This window comes from Canis lupus, chromosome 29 (genome assembly GCF_003254725.2).
Source record: "Canis lupus dingo isolate Sandy chromosome 29, ASM325472v2, whole genome shotgun sequence".
Taxonomy (NCBI): domain Eukaryota; kingdom Metazoa; phylum Chordata; class Mammalia; order Carnivora; family Canidae; genus Canis; species Canis lupus.
In genome coordinates, this window is record NC_064271.1 from 22,393,878 (window position 1) to 22,411,193 (window position 17,316).

A 17,316-nucleotide genomic window follows, 5' to 3' on the forward strand; every position below is an offset into this window, starting at 1 on the left:
CGTCATAATCTCATGGGTCATGAGATTGAGCCTCACATGTGCTCCATACTCAGTGGGGAGTCTGCTTAAAGATTTTCTTCCTCTGCCCTCCCCCTACTGCTCTGTCTCTCTCTCTCAAATAAATAAATCTTAAAAAAAAAAAAAAAAAACACTTCAGCCTTATTGAGATAAAATTTGCATGCAATGAATTGGGCCTATTTTAAGCTCATAGTTAATGAGTTTTGACATATGTCTGAATAACAATCACTAAAATCAATATACAAACATTTCTATCTCCCCAAAGTCTCCCCCCTTCAGATGTAGAAAACCAATGAATTGCTTTGTCACTATGGGATTGGTTTTGTCAGTTTTAGAAAATAGATCTTACAATATGTATATACATGTTTGGCTTCTTTTTTACAGCACAATGCTTTTCAGATTTGTCCATATTGTTGCTTGAATCAAACTTTTATTACTGAATAGTATTCCTTGGCATGGTTATATTGTAATTTGTTTGACCATTTAGGTGGTGGATATTGGGGCACTTGGGTAGTCAGCCAGTTAAGCGTCTGCCTTCAGCTCAGGTCACAATCCCAGGGTCCCAGGATGGAGCTTCGCTTTGCATTCCCTGCTTAGCAGGGAGTCTGCTTCTCCCTCTCCCACACTGATCCCTCTGCTTGTGTCCTCACTCTCGCTCTAATAAATAAATAAAATCTTAAGAGAAAAACATTTTAGGTGGTGGATTTACTACTTTAAAGAAAGGTACTACATTCATGTACAAGTCTTTGAATGACCATATATATATTCATTATTCTTAGGTAAATACCTGGAGTGGAATTAGTTGGTAGTATGGGAAGCATACATTTAATTTCATAAGAAAGTAACAAACCATGATTAAATGGTCATATAGCAATGAATGAAAGTTCCAGCTGTCCTGCCATGATACTTGATATTGCCGATCTTTTCAAATTTTAACTATGGTGTTAGAGTTGCACTTCCCTGATAATTAATGATTTGAAGCATCTTTCAAATGATTAGCCATTCTTACCTCTCCTGTAGTGAAGCATCTATTCAGTTACTTTGCTCACTTTTGCCTATCTTTACTGAGTTTTAGGTGCTCATTTATACAATCTGGATTCAAATCCTCTATCAATATGTTTTACAAATGTTTTCCTCTAGCATATGTTCTGCTTTCTCATTTTAAACAATGACTTTCAAGTATCAGAAGTTTTAAATTTTGATAAAGTTTAATTTCTCAATTTTTCTTTTAGGATTTATGCTTTTTGTCTTTTGTGTTTAGCTATCTCTAAAGTAGCAAAATATTTTCTTCTGTAAATCATGATTTATGCTTTTTTAATTCTATAAAATCTTTGCCTATTTCCAAAGTAAGTATATATCTTCTGAAAAGGTACAGCTTTAACTTTTACATGTAACTTTTACATGACCCATTTCTAGTTAATTTCTGTCTATGGTGCGAGGTAAGAGTTATTTTTTTCTATCTGCATATCCAATTGTTTTCACACTATTCAATGGAAAAATATCTTTTGCATCTTTGTTAACTTTGAAAAAAAAAAAAAAAAGACTATATATGAGTGGGTCTATTTCCTGCCTCTATATTCCAGAGATCAAGCAAACTTTTTCTGTAAAGAGTCAAACACTAATATTTTGGGATTTGCAGCCATACAATCTGTCTTACCTACTCAGCCCTGCTGCTTTATTTTTTTTTTTTTTTAAAGATTTTATTTATTTATTCATGATAGTCACACAGAGAGAGAGAGAGAGGCAGAGACATAGGCAGAGGGAGAGGGAGAAGCAGGCTCCATGCCCGACATGGGATTCGATCCCAGGTCTCCAGGATGGCGCCCTGGGCCAAAGACAGGCACGAAACCACTGCGCCACCCAGGGATCCCAGCCCTGCTGCTTTAGCATGACAGCAACTCTAGGCAATACATAAACAAATGATCATATCTGTGTTCCAATTAAACTTTACTGACACTAAAATTTCAATTTCATCTTAATTTCATGAACTATGAAATATCACTTTTAAAATTTCTTTCCTAACCATTTAAAAACGTAAATATCATTCTTAGATTGCAGGCCAGATTTAGTCAATGACCCAGTTTGTCAACCATTCTTTGTCTCCCCATGCCAGTATTTCACTGCCTTGATTACTGTAGCTTTATTAACAAGTCTTTTACTTTTTTAAAGATTTTATTTATCCATTTGAAAGAGAGAGTGAAAGAGCACAAGCAGAGGAAGTAGCAGAGGGATAGGGAGAGGCAGGGTCCCCGCTGAGCAGGGAGCCCAATGAAGGGCTAGATCCCAGGACCCTGAAATCATGACCTGAGCCAAAGGCAGATGCTTAACCACTGGAGCCACTCAGGCACCCCGTTTTATGACAAGTCTTAAAGTTACATAGCATGAGCTCTCCAAATCTGTCCATCTTTTTCAAAACTGTTTACTGCACCCCTCCAAAAAAAAAACTGTTTACTGCAGATCCTTTGCATCTCCACACAAATATTAATATTATAAATTTTACATACAAAAAACCCCTACTATGATTTCAATTGGGTTTGCACTGCAACTTTATGTTAACTTTGGAATAATTGATATTTTAACTATATCAAGTCTTCTTTATATGAACAATATTTTTTAGTTGTCAGTATACAGATTGTGCACATATTTTTTGGGATTTAATCCTGAGTATGACATGCTTTTATACTAATTTAATGTTCCAGTTGTACATTACTATTAAAAGCAATATTGTTGTTTTTTTGTACATTTGACTTTGTATCCTGTGACCTTGCTCAACTCATTTATTTCAGTAATTTTTCATTTTTGAGTACTTAGAATTTTCTAAAAAATCATGGTGTTTGCATACAAAGACAGTTTTATTTCTTCTTTTCTAATATTTTCCCTCACTTATTTATTACTATACTTGCTAGAACTCAAGTATACATTTCCATCCAAGCACTGCTTTAGCTGCATCCACATCTCAATTTTTCATTTTCATCTTCATTATATCAAAATATTTTTTTAATCTTTTTTTTTTTTTAAATTTATGATAGTCACAGAGAGAAAGAGAGAGAGGCAGAGACACAGGCAGAGAGAGAAGCAGGCTCCATGCACCGGGAGCCCGACGTGGGATTCGATCCCGGGTCTCCAGGATCGCGCCCTGGGCCAAAGGCAGGCGCCAAACCGCTGCGCCACCCAGGGATCCCTCAAAATATTTTTCTAATATTCTTTGTGACTTCTCCATTGACCCATGCTAAATGGAAGTGATAACATGTATATTATTTTCTTGTTCCTCATCTTACAAGTATTCATCTTTCATCACAAAACATAACATCAGCTAGTTGTTTAGAGAAATCCCTTTAAGAAATCACATTAGGAAAATTACTTTCCATTCCTAGCTTGAGAAGTCTGTATCATGATTGAGTGCTGACTTTCATCAAATGCTTTTTCTGAGCATTTGATGTTCATATTTTTTCCTTTATACAATTCTATATTCATAAGATAAACTCCATTTATCATTATATATTATTTGAGTTTAATTTGCTAATTTTTTTTTTTTTTGCTAATATTTTTTAAAGACTTTTACATCTGTGATCAGGAAGCATACTGATCTCAAGTTTTCTGTTCTTGTTAAGGTCTCTGTATAGTTTTAGTAACAGATAATGCTGGCCTCATAAAATTAGTTGGGAAATGTTCCTTTCTCCGATTTTCTGAGGTACTATTTCTTCCTCAAATGTTGATAGAATTTATTAGTGAAATCATTAGAGATTTGAGTTTTCGTTGTGAAAAAGTTTCTCATACTAATTTAACTTCATTAAGTTACTGAGGTTTTTTTTTGTATTTGCTTGGTTTTTTTTTTGTCCGTAAGTCAGTTTTGGTAATTTGTGCTTTCTTATAAATTTGCCTAATTCATCTAAGTCAAGAGTCAGCAAATTTTTCCTTCAAGGGCCAGACAGTAAATATTTTAAGCTTGCAGGCCATATTGTTTGTCACGACGACTGTCTTGTTATAGTTCAAAAGCAGACATAGACAATACATTAACTAAATAGATATTGCTACATTCCAATAAAACTTTATTTACAAAAGCAGGCAATGAGCCTACAGAGTATAGTTTGCTGACCAATGATTTATCAATTTATAAAGTCGTTCGTAAAATTCTCTTATACTTCTTTTAATGCTAGTTCCCTCTTCTATTCCAGATATTGGTAATATGTATCTTCACCTTCTTTCTTTGTCAGGCTAGCCAGAAACATAAATTTTATTAATCCATTCCCAGAAGCAGTTTTTTATTTCACTGATTTGATGGCCTTTCTATTGTTTGTCCGTTTTCAATTTCATTGGTTTCTGCTCCTATCTTTGTTACTTCCTTTTCTGTATTTTGGATTTTTTTTTTTTAAGATTTTATTTATTTATTCATAGAGGCACAGAGAGAGAGGCAGAGACACAGGCAGAGGGAGAAGCAGGCTCCATGCAGAGAGCCCAACGTGGGACTTGATCCTGAGGCTCCAGGATCACGCCCCAGGCTGCAGGCAGCGCCAAACCGCTGCGCCACTGGGGCTGCCCTGTATTTTGGATTTAATGTGCTGTTCTTTTTCTAGCTTCTTAAGTAGGAAGCCTAAAGCATTAATTTTGGACCATTTTCTTTTCTCACACAAGCATTTAAAGCTATACATTTCCTTCCAAGCACTGCTTTAGCTCCATCCACATCTCAACTTTTCATTTCATCTTCATTTAGCTCAAAACATTTTTCTAACATTCTTTGTAACTTCTCCTTTGACCCATGTATTTAGAAATATGTTTAATTTCCAAATATTTGTGGAATTTCCAGATATTTTTATCATTTTTATTTCTAACTTTATCCCTTTGTGATCAGAGAACACAGTTTGTATTATTTCAATTCTTTTAAATTTACTGAGAATTGTCTTATAAGACAGTTAATCATCCATCTTGGTGAATGTTCTCTACATGTTTTAAAAGAATGTATATTCTGCTGCTATTATATAGGGAATTCAGTATTCTTGAACTCTACAGCTGTCTTAGCTTGGCCTGCCATAAAAAAATACCATGTTTAAGGTGGCTTAAAGAACAGAAATTTATTTTCTCACAGTTCTGGAGGCCGGAAGTCTGAGATCAGGTGCTAACATGATCAGTTTCTGATGAGAGCGCTCTTCCTGACTCGTAGACAACTGACTTTTTACATCCTCACATGGCAAGGGCAGGAAATATGTAGAGCAGAGAGTGGGCTACCTGGTGTCTGTTCTTAAAACAGCACTAACCTCATCATGAGGGCAATACCCTTATAATATATCGAAACCTAAATACCTCCTATAGGCTCCATATCCAAATACCATCACATTTCAGTTACAGCTTCAACATATGAATTTGAGGAGTATACAATTCAGTCCATACCAGTGCCTTAGTTTTCTTATTTCTCTGTCTAGGTATTCTAAGGCCTGCTAATGGGTGCATGCATGTATAATTACAATTGTTAGGTCTTCTTGATGATTTTATCCTTTCATCACTGGTAATTTTATTCTTGATAATACTTCTTGTTCTGAAATCTACTTTATCTAAAATAAATACACTCAGTTCAGCTTTATTATGTGTTTACATGAAATCATTTTCCATCCTTTTAACCAATCTGTGTCTTCATATTGAAAATGGATTTCTTTACATACCATATGGCTGTATATCTTACTCTTTTATCAAGTCTGACATTCTTTATCTTTTAACTAAAGCATTTAAACTTTTTACACTTAACATAATTATTGATATGGTTGGGTTGAAATCTATCATCTTTGTTTTCTATTTTATCCCATGTGTTCATTACTCCTTTGTTCTCCTTTTTTGCTTTATTTAAGATTACATTTTTTTATTCCATTTTATGCTCACTTTTGTATTCTTAACTATTCTGTTTTTTCTCTGCATCAATGTATCTCTTTAACTTATCACAACTTCCCTTCACATCATATTGTATCAGTTTATGTATAATGTAAAAACTTTACCTAAGTTTTCTAGGTGCTTATGGTGGGAGGGTAAATCTGGTCCTAGTTATAGCCAGAAGCATAAGCCCTCAAAATGCCTTTTTTAAAAAAAAAAAAAAAAAAAGGTATTTCCTTTAATTTTTTAAAGATTTTATTTATTTATTTGACAGAGAGAAAGAGTATATGCAGGGGGAATGGCAGAGGGAGAGGGAGAAGCAGGCTCCCCACTTCACAGGGAGACGGATGCAAGGCTCAATCCCAGGAAACCCAGGATCATGACTTGAGCCAATGGCAGATGTTTAATTGACTGAACCACCCAGGCATCCAAGCCCCCAAAGTATTTTTAATAATTTTAGTCTAATATTTGGGGAAACAGATGTTGAGTGGAGACCCTCTTTATATTTCACTTCAAAGAAAAAAAGGATATTTCTATTTTATAAAATGAAGTGTATTATATCTGGTCTTACCAAATGAGTAAGAGTTACAGTAAGTTTTGTTTTAAAGAGTTATAATGTCCATTAGTTCTTATTCTTAATTTTAAATACAGCCTGCCTAAGACAGGCTGAGAGTTTCTGGCTCAGACTAAATCCCTCATTTACCCTGAAATAATTTCTCTTGCTCTCTGATTCTCTGGATTCAAATTCTAGTTCATTCTCCCTCATCTTTGCTTTCTTAATCTGTTCAAACCCTCTCCTCTGACTCATTATGAGAGTTTTAAGATACAATATATTTTTAATACTTATTTATTATGGGTTTAGATTTATTTCCCCCAAATAAAAACACACTTCTATCTAATCTAATTAATGTAATCCTATTAAAAATAGAGAATATTGAAAATTGTCTTGTAGCCTTTCAATTCTGTAACTACCTTAAAAAAAAAAACAGTATCCCCAGGACGAAATTATCATTTTTCAAAGAAATTCCATTTTGAAAAGTTGCAACATACATCTCATGCATAAAGTATGTAACAGAGAAAATAATATATTCTCCAAACCAAGGTATATAATGTACAAAAGGCAAAATTATACATAACTACTAGAATTAATTTCTGCTTTTCACCACTTCACATTTATTTTATTTCCCCAAGAGGCTTTAAAGTTGTGTGCTTGGCTGACCTTTTTCTGTTAAGCTGTACCATATAAAACCAACATGTTTTATAGGACAAAAAAAGGTCAAATATTAGTGATTTTATATGGTTTAACCTCTCATTTATCAGTCAACCATCCGCCTTAGAATACTAACCAATGTGAATTCACCCAGTCTATATGTTGTTTTTATCAATACACAAGCACCATCTGGTGGGCAGAAAGCAAAACTGTAGGCTTTTCCTGTTTATACCACTACTGCTACAAATATATTGTTTCTCAACTGTTCTACTTTTCAAGATTTTTTTTTTAAGATTTTACTTATTCATGAGAAACACACAGAGAGAGGGGGCTGAGACACAGGCAGAGAGAGAAGCAGGTTCCATGCAGGGAGCCCGATGTGGGACTCGATCCCAGGTCTCCAGGGTCACTCCCTGGGCCAAAGGCAGGTGGCTCAACGACTGAGCCACCCAGGCGTCCCTTCAAGATGTTTTTTAATAGGGCATTACAAACTAGTGAAGAATACTTAGATTACAGTTTGAAATGTACACCTAAAACTAATAAATAACAATGTAAGTTAACTATAATGGGATTAAAATAAAAAACTTAATTAGAAAAAAGTTTGTACAACTGCAAAATAAACTATGCCAACACAGTAATTAACAGCTAGTCAAGAGCCTATATAACAAACTTTGAAATATAATGTTATTACATAAACTAAAACTTTGATTATTTCTAGTTTTACTGATAACCAACATAATGAAATAAAACCAGTTCATATACTTCAAAAAATTTGTTTCACCCTATCAAATTTCCACTGATAAAAAAAAAAAAAAAAAAAATTTCCACTGATAGCTACAGCTGCCCAGAAAGTCCCAAGTCTCGTAGATCTCCCAGGGTACAAGAGGGGAGACCATAAAGATTTAAGGAGGAACCTGGCTCCGCCCAGTGGAACAAGTAACTTCTGCAAAATAGTCCTCTTTCCTTGTTTAACTTACCATGACTCATACCAAACATCTTAAGAGAAAGTAACTTTACTAAACTAGCTACAAGTGACTGGACCAGGAATTGAATACTTTAGTAAACAAATAAACAAATACTATCTTGACACAAAATATATTAACTGCACCTGAGGGTGAAAGTGCTTGGCACAGGGGCATGCCACAAGATTTTTCCAAATCAAATAATGACACACTGGCATAACCAAATCCTTTTGGGAATGAAGTATAAATCATAGATGAACAATGAACAAACTGGTCACTCAAACTTAGGTTCCCACGTGTACTTTCAACAAACCTTCAAAGCCAAAGATAATCTTCCCACACCCTCCACTAAGGCTTTAAAGAGTAATAAAATGAACTCCCCCGATATATGTCATAGGCAATCTAAACTCAACATAGTCAAAACGGAATGCCTCACGTTTCCAAAGACCCACCCCAACTCCTCATTGTGAACAATATTACTACTGATCCAGATATGTGAAAGTTATCCTTAATCCCCCCTGAATCAATCAATCCCCAAGTGCTGTCAAGTCCACCTTCTAAATATCTAGACACTGCACCCACTCCATCTTCACTGCTCCAGGCTCTCATCAATTTAAGCCTGAATTACAACATCCTTGTAATTCATCTTTCTCCCTTGAATTTTAAGTCTATCCAAACTATTTCCCACATACTGCCAAAGCAATATGCCTGAAACAGACACCTAATTATTTTACCCCTTAGCTTAAAATCCTTCAATGGCTCCCAATCACCTTCAAGACAAATCTAAACCTCTTTGCAAGGCCATTTGAGAACATCGGACTCAGCACCCTGCCTGAACTTCAGCCTTTTCATGACAGACATACCAAATTCCTTGCAAGCAAGTCCATGATAAGCTGAACTTCTCAGGATTCCTTATCGTTGTTCCCAAAACCTAGTTTGCTTTTCCTTATCCTCTTCAACTGGTTAGTGCATCATTAACCTTGAAAATTCAGTTCAAGCATCAATTCCTTCTGGAAGACTTCTTTGAATCCCTGGTCTGAGTGAAGCACTTGTTCTCAATGTTTTCATAGCACCATATGATCACATTTATCACTCTGTTACTGTTTCTCTGCATTGTTTTCATCTTCTAATGGACTCAGAGTCTAACAGACTGTCTTTCATCAACATATCTACTCTTAACACAACATATGACAAAGAGTAGGCATTCAGTGAATATTTGCTTAATGGAAGACCTCACCAAAGACCTTTCATTTGGTATTATTATCCCTACTTAACAAATGAGGAAACTAAGGGAGGTCTAGTGCCTTGCCCAAAACCACACAGCTAAAATCATCAGAATTAGGATTTGAACCAAATGTTCTGACTGTAATGGAAATGATTTTCCTTCAGAATATTTGCCTTCAGGGAACCATTCATAAAAGAATTGTGCTCTGCAGAGCAGCTTGGATGGGATTAATCCCTGTTTATCCAGGTTAGGCACAAACCCAAGCATGGCCAATTAAAGTATCCCCTTAACCCAAATCCAGTCTAAATGACGAAGGGATGGACAGTCTGTTCAGTCTTTCTTGGGACTTTCCTAAGAACTATACAAAAATGTGTTCCTTCTTCGGTACTACACGTCTAAGGGGTATGTAGCATTTGAATTACAGCAAATTAAAGTGAGCTTCTTTGAAAAAGAAGTAGAGCAGAGGAAAATGAGAGAAGAGGGGAAAAGAGAAGTGGAAAATGAGGGAAAAGAACACTAACGCCCTATATTCAACCATGCCTGACAATCTTCCCAGTTACATATGGCAAAAATCCCCATTTTCACATAGTCTAGTTTGAGTTGTGGGCCTCTGGCCATCTGCATCAGCAGACTGTTGATTTTCTGGCCACTAGCCAAGCAATAATGCTTCTTGCATCTGTACATACAACAAAATTGATAAACTGTCTATAGAAGGCCTGATATCAGCCATTCTGTTCTTGAGATCACATATATCATTTTTTATAACAATGACAGAACAAAAGCATAAAATGTTCTCCAATCTTTACATCTTACACTTTGTTATATAAATTTTTATAACTTGCAACTTTATATCTGTTAGCAAACAGTACCTCAAATAAGAAAGCAAAAGATGGGGCAGCCTGGGTGGCTCAGCGGTTTAGCGCTGCCTTCAGCCCAGGGTGTGGTCCTGGAGGCCCGGGTTCAAGTCCCACATCAGGCTCCCTGCATGAAATGGAGCTTGCCTCTCCCTCTGCCTGTGTCTGTGCCTCTGTGTCTCTCATGAATAAATAAGTAAATTTTTAAAAAGAAAGAAAGCAAAAGACGTAACTGGATGCATTCATTTTCAAACATCTTAGGTGTAACAGACAGGTACTTTCGAAGCCAGGTTGCATCCAGATTTTGCTCATGGATAAATCTCTTCCCCAGCCATCATAAAACAGGACAGCAGAAGGGCAAGATGGCGGGCACTTTCTTTAAGTGCCTCCTTAGCCTTTGAGTTTGAGTGGAGAAAACTCATCATTAAAGAACAGAATTTAGGAGTGCTTGAGTGGCTCATTCAGTTAAGCATCTGACTCCTGGTTTCAGCTCAGGTCATGATCTCATGTCCTGGAATCAGGCTCTGTACTCAGTGTAGAGCGTATTTCAGATTCTTTCTCCCTCTCCCTACCTCCTCCCCACCCCGCTCGTGCTCTATATCTCACAATTAAATAAATAAATAATCTTTTTTTTTTTAATGACCCAGAATTTGGGACACCTAGGTGGCTCAGGGGTTGAGCGTCTGACTTAATTCAGCTCAGGGCGTGATCCTGAGTGTGGGGATTGAGTCCTACATTAGGCTCCCTGTGAGAAGCCTGCTTCTCCCTCTACCTGGGTCTCTGCCTCTGTCTCTCATGAATAAATAAAATCTTTCAAAATAAATGAATAATAATAACAAATAAATGACCTAGAATTTAATGAAAAAATAAATATGTTTTTAAAAAATCAACATGGAAAAAAAATAAAAAAATAAAAAATCAACATGGGTAAATGTCTAATTATTACTTAATATTATTTTAAGTAGAAAATGAAAGGACCTTTACATAAAGCCCTCTAAATGATATCTGTTTCTTGGGCTTTTTAACCTTTCATTCCCTGCCTTATTAAGAAGCTACTGATTCACTTAAGAGTCTGAAGACCATCTCCTCTGATCTTTGGCTCCAAATTCTCTTGACACTTTCAGGTGTTGTCATCTGCGAATTAAGGTTATATGTGAAATCCTAACTTTTACAACCTAATGAGTAATAGTTAGGTTTGCCCTTCTGTGAGCAAAGAGCTTTACAACTGAAACATGGCTTGGCAGCTTACCGGTACTTCCCTATTTTCTTTTTAACCTTTTTGTGATCTGCAGGATATTCTAAAGACTCTCCAACACTCTGAAACAACAATCTGAAAGCAAAGTCCACTTTACTCATTAAATGGGGATGGCCTAAAGCATAACCCCTTAGAGAAGTAACAAATAAATTCTTATATACCTCATGACAACCATGGAATCAGATCTTGAAACTAGAAATTGCCAACAAGGAAAAATGTCAGCATTCTTAGAAGAAAACCTACAATAGAAAAAAAACAAAAACCCAAACCCCATGACCCATCACACCCTCATATACCAACTACTCTTCCCTTTGGTTCACTCTTTCCCAGCCATACTGGTCTCCTAGAGAAGACATCAACAAGCCTGCTGCATTCTTAACTCAGTGGCTTTGTACTTGCTCTTTGTTTTGCTAAGAATGTTCTCTCCTTCTCTCATAACATACACACTACTCATTCTTCCTCTTCTTTTAGGTCTTTATCAAAAATCACTGTCTCGGTTAGTAACCACCACTTACTGACTGCCTTCCCTACTAGAACATGACCTCCATAATAATAATCCAGAAATTATTGCCAAATTTTTCATTGCTTCAGTACCAGATTTCTTTCACTTAAAAGTAATAAATTCACTTATCAAAACTCCAGTAAGATTTCAACAAAGAACTACAGATATCAAAATATATTTTGATAAGCATTTAAGCATTTAAATATAATATCCTCCTGAGTCTTCATTATAGAACATTTAAAGTAAAATATCTTCAAGTATAACATAGGCAGGATGTTTCTAACTCAGGTAACCAAACATATCTATTGTGCTTAAGTGGGCAAATAGTTTTATCTGTATTAGATAACCTCAGGCTTATGAGAAAGGCAATAGGTTAAGTTATACAGAAAAAGAGAAAGTAAAGCAACTACAAGAGAAATGTTATGTCCTTCTTGCCACCATGTGGTATGAACATGAAGTTGAGGCTGATAAGTCAGCCACTGGATGCTCCAGTTAGAAGACACTACCGAAGAGGATGAGAATGGAACAACACCCCAGGGAGCCAAAGACAGCTAAGGATTTAGGTCAAAAGAGCAAGGGAGATGGTAATTACTCTGTGGAAGCATTATCTGACGGGGAAAAATGGACTACACATCACCAACTGCAGGTTTTGGCAAGGCAGGCAAGAAAGGTGTCATCTATCTGGTGGACAAAGGATGTCGTCACAAAGTCCAGAGGAGCTCGGAGGACAATATAGGACACTCACACAAAGATGAGGGTCCTTTCTTTCCTACCAAGACAGTAAATTCCCCCAGATACACCTGGGAGAAAAGTGGGGAGGAAGAGAAGTCTAAGAAGATTGTACTCATTTGTTTTAGAGAATTTAAGCAATATTTAAAGGAACAATTTAAAATCTAAACAGGACTAAGTTTTAAATAGTAAATACACCACTACCAAACAAGACGTCAGAAAGTATCAGACTATATATAGACCATACATTTTCTCACATTAGAATTGTAATGTTAGTAAATCCACAAAATGGGGCAACCCTCCTCAGTCCCCACCCTCTTCAGGAGCTTTATACTATCACTTTACTATCACTCAGCAAACCTCGCTTTGCAGCCCACCAAAAAAAAAAAATATATATATATATATATATACACATATATATATATATGAAATGACTTAGAAAGTATCAGCAGCCAAACACTAGAAAAAATAATTATGTAACATGAAAGAAGTGCTAACACTACAATGGCAATCATAATGCAACATAAATGTACCAAATTAATATGTTGTATACCATATACTTGCATAATGTGATGTCAATTATACCTCAATAAAAAAATTCTTTTTAGGCATTAGCAAATATCTGATCACAAGAATTTCTTAGGCATAAAAACAGTTGGAGAAATCACACACACACACACACAAATAAGGCCATCTAACATCTAAAACTGTTGCACCTCAAAACAAACAAAACTAAAAGCCAGTTTTTTCAAAGCAAAATAATTAAACAAAACAGACATAATACTAATACTTCCAACACATAAACATTTGAATTAAAGACTGGCCAAGCAATACAAATTAGCAAAATCAAAAAGGACAAAGTATTTGAAAACTATTCATCCCCACAAGTAATCAATAAACCAAAATTTAAAAACATACCGTATTATCAAAAAAGACAATGTGTTTTTTAAACTCAGTGTTATCAGAATGGAACAGAATATACTCTAAGTAATTAGTACAAATTTTAATGTAATTGGGCAACACAGTATTCTTTTCAACCCAATATTCCCCTTACAGTACTCTAATTTAAGGAAGTAATCAGTGTTTTGAAAAAAATTTGAATGTAAAGATTGCTGCACATTATTTACAATTGTCAAAAAAGGGGGTGTAATAGATGATCAAAACAAGTACATTTTGTTTAAATATTTATTAAGTATTCTTTGTTTAGACTTCTTTATATCCTTATAAAGTGTATCCTAACCAAATGAAACATTATATAGCCATCGAAAATGTCTTTCAAAGATCACTTAAAAATATGAAAAATGGGACCATCTGGTTGATGCAGTCAGAAGAGCCTGTGACTCTTGATTTCAGGGTCATAAGTTTGAGCCCCATATTGGGTATAGAGATTACTAAAGAAATAAACTTTTAAAAAATATTTTTAAATTATCATTATATTAAATTAAAAGAAGGCACAATACTGTATACATAAGATGAAAAAATTATGATATATTCAAACAAAGGAACACTATTTAGGAATAGAAAAGGGCAAGATCCAAATACAAGCAACAGGGATGAATCTCAAAAAGCAGAACACAAAAGCAAACAAACAAGAAAACCAGTATAGGAAGTGAAAAGAGCCAGACACAAAAGAGCACATACTGTATGAGTCTATTTATGTGAAATTCAATAATATGCAAAACTAATCTACAATGACAGAACCATGGTTCCTCCTGGGAGGAGGCATAACAAGTGCAAATAAAAATGAGGAAATTTTCAGGGTAATAGAAACAAGCTGAACCTTGATCATGGTGGTCGTCATGAGGATACACATATAAAAAGCAATCAAGTAAAACATAAATACATATATATACATAAATAGTCATCACAAAGTACATTTGAGATCTGTGCATTTTGTCACTCATATAATATACCTCCATAAAACACTACAGAAATTGAATATAAAGGATAACTTCACTTTGGTTAAATATATGTACAAAGAATTTTTTAAAATGTAAAATACATTAAAAATCTTAAAGGTATTTGATTCTGGAATTACAAGTTATTTATATTTTCTTTTTAACTTTTTGCGTTTTCTACATTCTCTACAATGAGTTACATGACTTTTATGAATGATCAGAAAAGAACTTTTTTTTTTAATTCTGTCTTGCCCATAAAAGAAAACTGTTACACTTGTAACTATGCAAAATTATGCAATGTTGAGAAAGATTTCGTAAATCCTTCCAACAAATTTCCTATAAATTAGAAACACTCATGTTTGCAATGTATTGGGACAAATTAAGAAAACCACTAATTAAGCTAAGTATCTGCTTGGTAAATAAATGAGCAAATCAACTAAGAAGTCAGAGCTATTATTGTGGCATAATTTTAAAACACGGTCCTGCCTGCAACAAATACAGGGTTCTCATGAGTCAATAAAAACTAGTTCCTGAAAACCAGTTGTTGTTTTTTTTAATATTCCTTGTGAGCCTGACTAATCTAAATTCCACGCAAAATGCCCAAAGTAAATGTTCCTTACAATGAAAATACTCTGAGTGTCAGAAACTTTTACAATATGTGTAAAATAATAAATAAGAACAAAACCAAAGAAAACATACAAACCTCTGATTGTACATGCCCCGAAAGTTGTAATTAGCTCTATAATTTGGGAAAGGCTTTGGATCTAATGGCCTGTAGATGGCAGGCTCTCCCCTTTTCATAGCAAGCCCATTCAGTTCCACAGTTGGAGTTATACTACCTGTTTAAAAAAAATATTAAAAGCACACAAGTGAAATATTTCCATAATAAATCACATAAGCCGTACTTACATTACATGTAATTACCATGAAAGAAGGTGGGAGCTGATGGCCAGTCTGCATGATTTTCTCAGGGGTGTATAAACAAATTACATAAACAGGAAAATTATTACTAATGAAATCTCTTTGGAGTTTTTGCGACCAAAAACCAAAAATTCAACTTGAAAGTCAGACTATTTAAACCAAGGGGAACACAAGATTCATACATTGCTTAATTTGGATATTATAAAGAATGTATTAAACTTCAGCATTACTAACCCCAGGAAGCTTTCGATTAATCATTAAAAACATTGTCATCTGTGAATATTTTTATATTTTGGTAATTAAGCAACTGAAATTAGCAACGAATACAGGGTCATCAGCAATTCTTGGACTTATCTCGTGAAAATATACTTTAAACTTTGTCTATAGGAATGTTCACTATCTTATTCTACTTTTGTAAAAGTTTCAAAAATTCCATAATAAATAACCCACACTGTAATTACATCATATTATTTTGAGTACGAAAGAGGTTATTTAGTAAAATGTAAGTATACATGTTCCACAAAACAAATCACAAAATCACAAATATGAAACAAAGTTTTCATAGAAAGTAAAACTTTTTTTCAGGATAAAACCTGGCTATTTTTGTTTGAATTCTGCTTTTTGTAACATACATTTAAGACTCCATTTGTCACATACAAAAATTGGTCCACTTATTGCAGCAGAGAAGTTGGGGCTGACATAAAGCACCTGCCAGGGGGTGGTGGAGCCTGACACAAATGCACAACCAGCAGCCACGTCATAAGCAATACATCAAGAGTCAATGACTGCTCACTTTGTGTCTCAGGTCTAAAGAATTTATGCGAAATCACTAAAGAGTATAAACAAGAACAGAAACTAAACCAAAATTAAGGGGGGATCCCTGGGTGGCTCAGAGGTTTAGCACCTGCCTTCGGCCCAGGGCGTGATCTAGGAGTCCTGGGATCGAGTCCCACATTGGGCTCCCTGCATGGAGCCTGCTTCTCTCTCTGCCTGTGTCTCTGCCCCCCCTCCATGAATAAATAAATAAATTTTTTTTAAAAAAAATTAAAAATAAATAAACCAAAATTAAGGAGAAAAATAGAGTGTGGTAGGACAAAGGAAGTGGAATAGGAAAAAGCATAAGAAAAACAGCAAAAAACATTAACATATTGAATAGTAAGTAATTAGTCTAAACACCTAATTTAATACCAACACTCAGAGCAGAGGAAGAGAAAGTGAAGAAAGGGCTTCTCTTTTCTTTTTCTTTCCTACAATATTTTACTGAGGGATAAGTAAAATGCACAAACCCTAAACATACAAATCCACAAATTATTACACATTGTAAACACTCAGTAACCACCATTCTGATAAAGACATGAACATTTCCATCACAGCTATTTCCAGTCAATACCCACCTCCCAAGTTACCTGTTCTGACTTCTGTCATCAGTTTTGCCTGTTCCTCAAACCTGAACATGTATTATTCTATCTCGCTTCTTTCACTCAATATAACAATTTAGTCAAATATATCAGCATTGCAAATATTTTTTTTATCACTGAAGAGTATTCTACTGAATGAATGTATCAGATTATCTATTCTGCTATTGATAGGACATCTGAGTTGTTTCCAGTTAGGAGCAATTAAGTATATAGCCAGTGTTTTAGCAGACACATACACTCAGTTCTCTTAAGTATATCCCTAGCAGTGGAATTGCTACTAGATCATAGAGTAGACTTATGGTTAACTTTATTAGAAATTGTCTAACAGTCTTCTAAAGATTCAACACCAAAGGGCAGTCTATATCTTTAAAAGTTTGAGTTTTTCTTACTCCGTAAGATTATAGTTTAATAATTAACATGTTAATCACTTATAAGACTTAAGTCATTCTGAATTCTACTTCGCAACAA

At 34.9% G+C, this 17,316-nt stretch overlaps 1 protein-coding gene across 16 annotated transcripts in view; it reads right to left on the reverse strand.

Moving 5' to 3' along the window:
* STAU2 (staufen double-stranded RNA binding protein 2) overlaps positions 1 to 17,316 on the reverse strand; it is a 296,470-nt gene that overhangs the window by 218,633 nt on the left and 60,521 nt on the right. For all 16 annotated transcript variants that reach the window (XM_025478016.3, XM_025478015.3, XM_035708296.2 and 13 more), the window contains one exon: positions 15,213 to 15,348. In XM_025478016.3, the coding sequence (XP_025333801.1) occupies positions 15,213 to 15,348 (136 nt within the window). The remainder of the gene's footprint in view (positions 1 to 15,212; positions 15,349 to 17,316) is intronic.